The sequence below is a fragment of the Nematolebias whitei genome, chromosome 16 (genome assembly GCF_014905685.2).
Source record: "Nematolebias whitei isolate Nwh7 chromosome 16, NemWhi1, whole genome shotgun sequence".
Classification (NCBI taxonomy): Eukaryota; Metazoa; Chordata; class Actinopteri; order Cyprinodontiformes; family Rivulidae; genus Nematolebias; species Nematolebias whitei.
This window is the reverse complement of record NC_056513.1, coordinates 1,088,034-1,096,829: the sequence shown is the minus strand read 5'-3', so window position 1 is coordinate 1,096,829 and position 8,796 is coordinate 1,088,034. Positions and strand designations below refer to the sequence as shown.

The 8,796-nt window shown below is 46.2% G+C and overlaps 1 protein-coding gene across 1 annotated transcript in view; it reads left to right on the top strand.

The window, feature by feature from the left end:
• Positions 1–8,796, top strand: part of lef1 (lymphoid enhancer-binding factor 1) — a gene marked incomplete in the record, with an annotated part of 70,809 nt that overhangs the window by 44,164 nt on the left and 17,849 nt on the right. The window contains 2 exon segments of the mRNA XM_037690033.1: positions 3,519–3,626; positions 5,145–5,193. Of these exon segments, the coding sequence (XP_037545961.1) occupies positions 3,519–3,626; positions 5,145–5,193 (157 nt within the window).

The window sequence follows — 8,796 nt, the reverse complement described above, 5'->3', positions numbered from 1 at the left end:
ACAACTTACAAGATAACTGCTAACAGGCTAACTGCTAACAGGCTAACAGCTAACAGGCTAACTGCTAACAGGGTAACTGCTAATGGGCTAACTGCTAACAGGCTAACAGGGTAACCACTCGCTGAGTAACAGCCATGTTAAATTGGAAGCACTGTTTTGATTTGTGTCTTTCTTTCCCCCTCTAAATCTCTTGCTAATTTCTTCCTTGTGTTATCTAAAAAAGTTCGAGACAAAAAAACTTCTAGACTTTATTTGTAACGGAAGACGTTTCACTTCTCGTCCGAGGAGCTTTCTCAATTCAAATAAAAGAGTGTGGGCTTTGAGCTAAGCTAGATACATATGCAGATTGCCCTATCAATCCTCACTGACACAATCCTTGTGTTTTCGACCCATTTGCAGGCAGGCAAGCGAAGGCAGGAGTTTAATTAAAAAGATTTATTTAAACAACAAAAACAAAAGGCTGACGGGGCAGCACAAAAACTTACTAAATAGCTAAATAGCCGTAGTACAGAGCAGAATCATCAGACGGCTGGAAACAGAACAGGCAGAGGAGAAGTCTGTGCGTAACAGAACAATGACCGGACAAAGAGTGGAGCAGAGAAAGGCTTTTTTATAAGACAGAGGGAGAGTGAGTAATGAGAGCACCTGGGCAGGTGGCTGATGAAAGACAGGTGTGAATGATTAAGACTGGAGACTGGAGAGGCAGACTGAGGAGTGAGTGGAAGGTGACTGAAAACAGAATCAAATACACAGGGACATAATCACACAAGGAGCAGAACAACAAAAGTATCAAGAGCAAAGAGGGGAACACAAATAAATATAAAGAAAACAGACAGGGACAGAGCCCGTCACTCACAACAGGGTCTTTGTTACTTTGACCCACAGAGGAACCACTCTGGTCACATGGATGAAATTCCTGAAAGGTGTTAAAATGACGGGTATCAGTCCTAAAGCTGCATTATAAGTTGTTGACAGTTGAAATCTGAGACCTCCTCCTCTGTTTAAAGATGGTTTCTCTCTTTTTACATACAGTTTCCTTCACCCCCTCTCAAACCATCTGTCCATTGAGCATGCATCAGGACATCCGTCCTCTCGGTCCAAAATGTGAACATCAGAATCAGAATGCCTTTATTGACATTGCACAGAAGAACAACAAAACTACATTTCAGAAACAGCCCGTCAATAGAAGACAACATAAACATGAGAGGTGTCAGTGCGGCTCAGTTAAAAAAAATCTTTATCTCGCACTGTGTCCTTGACACGGGACACAGTGTGAGGAAGCACAAAACAACCTCAGTGCAAGAAAAGAGACATACAGACATAAGACATAAGACATACAGACATAAGACATACAGACATAAGACATACAGACATAAGACATACAGACATAAGACATACAGACATAAGACATACAGACATAAGACATACAGACATAAGACATAAGACATAAGACACACATATGTGTGTGGAGTGGGTAGTAGGGGTTGAACGAGTATATAATTTTTAAACTCGACATTAACATAATAAAACCCAAGTAGAACTCGAGTATTTGATGACGTCATAGATCTCAAGATACAAAAATATATAAATAAATAAAACTGCAAAAAAAGGTAATTATTTACAAAAAAAGACCAACAAAACATTGGGAGCGTATATTTTGCTCCTACCATTTATCATACTGCAAATAAGTCACAGGAAAAACTAATCTATTAGTTTTTATTATTAAACTGCAACCGTGAAGAAACGCAGAACGTCAGAAACGAAACTTAAACCGAACCTGGTTCTGGTGGATTGGACCCGGTGTTACACCATACTCTGTGACCTGCAACAGTGCAACACCGCCCCCTACGGTCATACGGTGGTCACATGATATGACGTCACTATGGATACTCGACGTTACATTTTTAACCTCGATAGATGTCCTAGCAATCGATGTGTAATTACTCGAGTACTCTGTTAATGCCCTAGTGGGTAGGGGTCTCAGCACATACCAAGTTAGCGATCCAGCCAATGGCGCTTTCACATCTTCTAGGTTGCTGCACCAGGGGAGGGGCAATGAGGAAGGCCAGTGAAGGCATGAATTTGAGGGGAAGTAGTGTGTGAGCAGTGTTCAGAGCCCCCCACCCCCCACAGCCAAAGTCCTGATAAGAGGTGGAGCAATGTTTATCAGCCTGCTTGGTTGAGCTCTGACACAGGTCCATGTCCCTGGGGGAGTGGAGCAGGTAGGGGATGTGGGTGGGGTGTCAGAGCATCTTGTTTCCATAACATCCAGGAGAAATTCATATAGTCAACCTTCAAGGCCAACATGGTGGGAGCCAGTTTCAGATATTAACATTTGTTTTGGGTCAGGCCGAGCTCTCTTAATTCCTGTCTGCCTTAAAAGTCTTGCTAGTACATCTCATGGTGATTCCAAACAGCCAAAACTGTGATTACATTCTGGTCCTGAAATGTGTGTTCCTTATCCCTGAGGTGTAGGTGAACAGCTGAGTCTTGTCCTGAGGAGGTGGCTGTCCTGTGCTGAGCCATGCGTCTGTGAAGTAACTATTTGGTTTCTCCAATGTAGAGGTCTGGACATTCCTCGCTGCACTGGACTGCAGACACCACACCACTCTGTTTGTGTTTGGGGGTTTTGTCCTTAGGGTGGACCAGCCTGTCTTATGGTTCTGTTGGGTTTGAAATGTACCGAGATGTTGTGTTCGGAGAAAGTCCTCCTCAGTTTCTCTGATACTGCAGCAACATAAGGGATGACAATGGTTTTCTGTCCGTTGTTCTCCTTGTTCTGTTCAGTGGTGTGTTTTCTAGATTTCCTCGCTGACATGACGAAAGCCCAGTTAAGATATGTTCCACATGTTTGGAGAGTTTTTTTAATGTCTTTGTTCCTTTTCCTTTGTGGGGACATGTTCAGGCCAGTGCTGTAGAGTTAAACAGGACAAGACTCAGCGGTTCACCTGCACCTCCAGGATAAGGGACAGTCATTTGAGGACCAAAATGTTCACATTTTGGACCGAGAGGACAGTTGTTTGAGAGGGGGTGAAGGAAGCTGTCTATATAATGACAGAAACCATCTCTAAACAGAGGAGGAGGTCTCAGATTTCAACTGTCAAAAACGTATAATGCAGCTTTAGGACTTATACCCAGTCAGTTTCACACCTATCAGAAATCCCAACCATGTGACCAGAGTGGTTCCTCTGTGGCTCAAACTAGCAAAGACCCCAACGAACCTCTATTGTGAGTATTGATAGGGCAATCTGCATATGTATCTAGCTTAGCTTAGCTTTAGAACTTGAACCCCACTCTCTGTTCTCTGAACTGAGGAGGCTCCTCGGATGAGAAGTGCAACGTCTTCTGTTACAAATGAAGTTGTTGTCTTGAACTTTTTGAACTGACCATGTCCTGATGACTGAGACTCTTCACCTGCGTTTTTCCTCATGCGTCCTCCTTTTCTTCATGTTAAACATTTAGAAGATGTTTGTTCCATCAATAACCGCTGTGTTCTGTTCTCCTTTGTGCTGGAGCAGTGGCATGCTTTGTCCCGAGAGGAGCAAGCTAAGTATTACGAGTTAGCTCGCAAAGAACGGCAGCTCCACATGCAGCTGTACCCGGGCTGGTCCGCCAGAGACAATTATGTAAGTACCAACAGAACGGACTGGCAGCGGTGCGTGTGCGTGGATTTCTGTTGTTTACGTCTTTGTTGCATCACTTCCTGTGCAAATGGTACTCACAAAATAATGTTACTGGAGCCGTCTTTATGCTAATGGTGTTCATTCTGATGCTCTTTGTTTCAGCGTAGTGAGTCAGTCGTAGCGTTGTTGTAGTCCGTGCACACTAAAATGGATTGTGCTGTCACGGACACTGAGTGAAGATTGCTGCTAATGGTAATGCTAGTGTTTGATGTGCCACATCAGCATACAGCTTCAGGGTTCAGGCTGTGTTCAGAGAGCATCTCTACCCTTGTTTGTGTGCAGATGTGAACCTGTCAACATCTGTCTGTGTGTGTGTGATGTGTGTGGCTTTGAGAGAAAGTGAGCACCAGCTTTTATTAAAAGTGTGGCTCCAGCACTCACGTTCACTCCACCACTGAAGTGCTTTGTGGTGTTTATCTGCCTCCCCTCGGACGTCAGCAGCATCCCGCTTCTTTCTGCCTCCTCTGCTCCACTGTTGAAATGCCTCACTGGGGGGGGGGGGGGGGGGTACTGAAGCACATCTCAGTCCATCAACATCCAATAGTGACATCGCTCCAGACTGTTTGTCCGTATATTATTTAATCTGTAGCAGCCAACAAAGTTAAGTCAGGGCCTCTGGACGGTTCTTTTTGTTGAAACGTTTCATTTCTCATCCAGAAGACTTCTTCTGTCCTGATCGTCTTGGATTACTGAGCATGAAGCAGTGCAATTTCTAGCTGCTACATAAAAATAGATTCAGTTGGTAGTTGTAAAACATCCAACGGGAATAGTTTTAGACTTTGAAAAACTGAAAGATAGAGATGTGACTAATGAAACATTTCTTGGAGACATTTTTGTATCCTCTCTCTCTGCCCCCCACCAAAATATGCAGCTGTAGGCTGGACCCCCCCCAACAGGTGCTGCACTGCCGTAGAGAGCATGCTGCAGAGCGATCTGACCGGTCCCCCGCTCAGCCTCTCAGGCTCTCCTTCCACCGTCGCAGCAGCAGAAGCAGATTAGCTCATGAATAAGTGGATTAGCAGATTCTGCAGCAGGAAACCGAAGTGCTTCTCATATTTGACTCACTCTACGCTGCTATCTGAACCTTGTACACCTCTAGGGAATTAAAAGAAGTATACACTTTCACAAGTCTACACCAACACCTCCCTAAAGAAGAGTGGTGGTCCTCAGAGCCACTGAGCAACACTGGCCTTATTTTTAGAGGTCTGTCTGTCTGCAGGACAGAGACGGTAGATCTTTCTTCAGCTCTGAAGGAAGTTTGACTGACGTCAGCGTCCACACTCAGGACAGGTCGAGCCCCCCCAGTGTTGCAGTTCGCAGCGCAGCGTGGAGCGTGGGCCGTGCTGCTCGGATGCCCAGCAGGGGATGAGTGAACATGGCAGTCAGCAGCAGGATATCAGAGTGGTCTAGTGAGCGTGAGTGCTGGAGCCACACTTTACCCGTTCCTCTGTATATTTCTAGGGGAAGAAGAAGAAGCGGAAGAGGGAGAAGATGCAGGAATCGGCCCCAGGTGATCACTCGTCTCTGCGTCTTCTTCTGTTTGTTGCATCTCCATGTCAGGATTAAGGACTACGTATAATCTGTGGCAGGGTTGTAACGCTGTAAAACTGCCTGCTCTTCTACTAAAGAAGAGTAAATGCAGATAAAATGATAAGTAGAGCCAGACATTATTATCAACTTCCTGGCTTATCCTGACTTCCTCTGCTGAACATCCCTTCATCCCTCCGCCTGCTTTCACACATTATACCTGCTTTGGGATTAGTCTGTCCGTTCGTGTGAGTTCTTACTGGTTCTTACTGGTTCTGGGCTTTGCACTTTTTGTTTGCCTGCTGCTCTTCAACATGTCTTCCTGCTGACCTTGTTTGTCTTGAGCTCCTCGTGGCTCTCAGACTATAATCCACATCAGTGACACCTTTTAAGGAAACTGTCAGTGTTTTTATTTCCATTCGTTTGGACAGTGCAGTCCACTCGGACAGTTTTGATCTGTACCACCAGATGCAACAAAGCTTTTTGTTAAATAGATGCAACTCTCTGCAGGTACAGGCCAGAGAATGAAAACGGCGTACATCTGATGACCTGGTAAGACAACCCTCCCGTCTGCTTCAACTTTGATCTGTGTCAAGTTTCTCTTCCTGAAGATGGACTTTTGAGAGAGCTCGTGCTCACAGACTAATCCTAAAACGGTGCCCCCCCCATGCTCATTGTGCTGTGCAGTGTTAGGCCTGTGCGTGGACTGGGCTTTGCATGTGGAGTTTGCTCAGGTTTTGTGTGGGCGTGCACGTGTTCTAATCACCGTGTTTGTGTGAACATTTAAATGTGTTTTGCTTCCACTAAGCGTCCAAACAAAAAGAGTTTCAGTGAAATGCCCAACACAGCGCTGCTCCTCTACTTCCTGTTTTCTGAACGTGGACATCTGAAACCAGTTTAACCAGCCCAGAACATCAGATTTTTTTACGTTGTGAGCTCAGCTCCATGTGGGCTACATGTGCTCTTTGTGAGGCAGAGCAGGATGCAGCCGTTTCTTTGGCAGGGACTTTAATGAGATGCTACACCTTAATAAGATTTCATGCTAACTGCGCTCTCAGGGTGTCTGAAACGCTTTCAGAACTAAAGACGGATCTTTCCCGTGTGAAAGATGTTTTCTGATTCGTATCGATTTTCAAAGCCCCGCCGAACCTCTGCTTGTCTTCATATATATTTTACCTTTCCGTGTGCAGTTAAGTCATCGTGCTCCCAGCCTTGCCCGTGCTCGGTGTGGCGTCTTCCTCTCGGCGAGCGCAGCAGCATCCTGTTATTCCGCTCTCTTCTGGCAGCGCACAAATCCAGGCAGATGTGACAAATCTGGTCAAAATGGCTCCGACCAAACAAAGGTTTTCCACTTGATCGATTCTTGACCCTGTGGCTTTTTGTCAACCTAAAATGAGGCTGCGTTCTCATTTCTTCCACTCTTTCTTTTTTCATGGCCACTTTTCAAAGCGCACTGAGCAAAGAAGGCAGCACTTTATCTCTGATCCAATAATTAGCAGCGCCTCGCCGCAGCGGGACGGACACCCTTGCTGATTCTCAGTGACAGCCTTAAACTAATATGCATAATACCAAGGATACTGCCACAACTCCCCAAGCCCTCAATTTATGCAGATCCCAAAGAGCTGGATTGAGGTTAGCTTGCTGTAGATGCCAAAAAGCATCTTTAAATGAATTCATTTGTTTTTTTCATTTATCCCAGACTCCATCCCATCTGTCTCCACTGTATGAAAAATCTGAGGAAATTAAGAGTTTAAATTAGTTTTGAAGACAACTTTATAACGGCTCATTGTAACGAGCACGGTTGAGTGTGAAGTGATTCGGTGTTTAACGTGCGGCGCTTCATTTGTGCACGGCGGCGCTTGTTCGGCTTCGTCTTTCACTTCAGGCCTCTTGTAAATGAGTCCCTGAGGCTCCGTGGGATTAACCTGTAGAAATAAAGCTCGAACGAATGAAATAAATCTGGGGTCTTTATCTTTAGTGCACGGCTATTCAACTACACAAGTCGGGGGGTGGGGGGGTTAATGAAAGCCATGAGGTCAGGGACCAGACATCCAGCAGTTTTTGTCATTAACTTTATTTTATGGTTTAAAATCTAGTTTTATTTAAAAATGAAAACCTTGTTGGGCCGAACTGAGTTCACCTGGGGGCCTGATTTGGCCCCCGGGCCGCCACTTGAATAGCCCTGCCAAACGTTAGTCCTGCCACACAGCTGGTTTTTATTTTTTTACCACAGAGAGCAGCTCTGTACACTCCTGCAGCTCCTCCTGACCCCCCCGGGAAACGTGCACGTTCCTCCTTTCTTTGTTGTGTCTGCCCCGCTCATTCACAGCCTCTCAGATACTGATCTGGCCGAGACACATGCACGCCCTGCAGGCTTTCTCCACTTTGAGCCACTGCACATTTCTTACACTGGGGGGAGACAGTTGTACTGAACAACCCAGGAGGAGCCCCCCCCCCCCCCCCAATGAAAGTTCTTCATGCTCCACTTTTTGAGTGCAAGAAGTTACACCATCCAGTTCATCCATTTAAAATAAGACCTCGTGGTGACGAAGGTAAAGGTTCTGTTCTGAAAGCAGGTTCTGATCCAGAAACATAGAATGAAAGTGTTGAGACACTGATGCCCCCCCCCCCCCCCATGTTCAGCTATTTCTCAGTCATGCCCTCGCTTTGCTCCTTCTGATGTGAGCTGTCAGAAGGCTTTGATGAGCAGGGAGGAAGAGGAAGACGAGGGACTGAGTGTGCTCACAGAGGGGGGGGGGGGGGCAGAAGAAACCCCCCCAGTCTCACTCCACTGCCACTCATTCTCCAATTCTCCATTCTACAATTCTTTTCATTTTCACTCCCTTTTAGTTGTTGCTTCTCATCTTCTCTGTCTCAGAGCTTCATCACTTGCAACAAATCTCTTTTCCTCTTTCTCACTCATCCGTGCACACACACACGCGCGCACGCACACGCACGCACGCATGCACGCACACACACACACACGCACGCACACACGCACGCACACACGCACGCACTGGCTGCAATTAGGCGAGATTCAGCGGCTGCCTCCATTTCCCGAGCCGTTTCAATTTGCCGCTGAGCCTCCAGGCCACACAGCCCAGTGCCCCCCCCCCCCCCCCCCCCCCCACCTTATTAGTGACCTCAGATAATTGGGGGGTCCAGATCTCAAGAAGAAGAAAAACACTTTGGGTTTTTCTTTGAGCACGAGATAAACTGAAACTTCTTCATTCAAAAAAGAGTGAGAGGAAAAAGTTTGAGGCAGGAGGTGGAACTTTGGACTTGAACCTGTGGAACGCCTCTAATGTTCCTGAAGTAGGAAGTGGAATAGGAAATGCCCCCCCCCCCCCCCCCCCCCCCCGACCTGCACAAAGCATGCTCTGTGAAGTAAAACAACCCTCTCAGCACTCTTTTGAAGGACGTGCAGTTAAAGTACGTTACTTTAACTCAGCCTGGCCTCACTGTGACACTTTAAGAGAAAGCTGTTTAGCGGTGTGGACTGGGGGGGGGGGGGGGACCCTTGAAGGTTCATACGTACAAATAAAGCTACAACAAATAAAGCTACAACAAATAAAGCTACAACAAA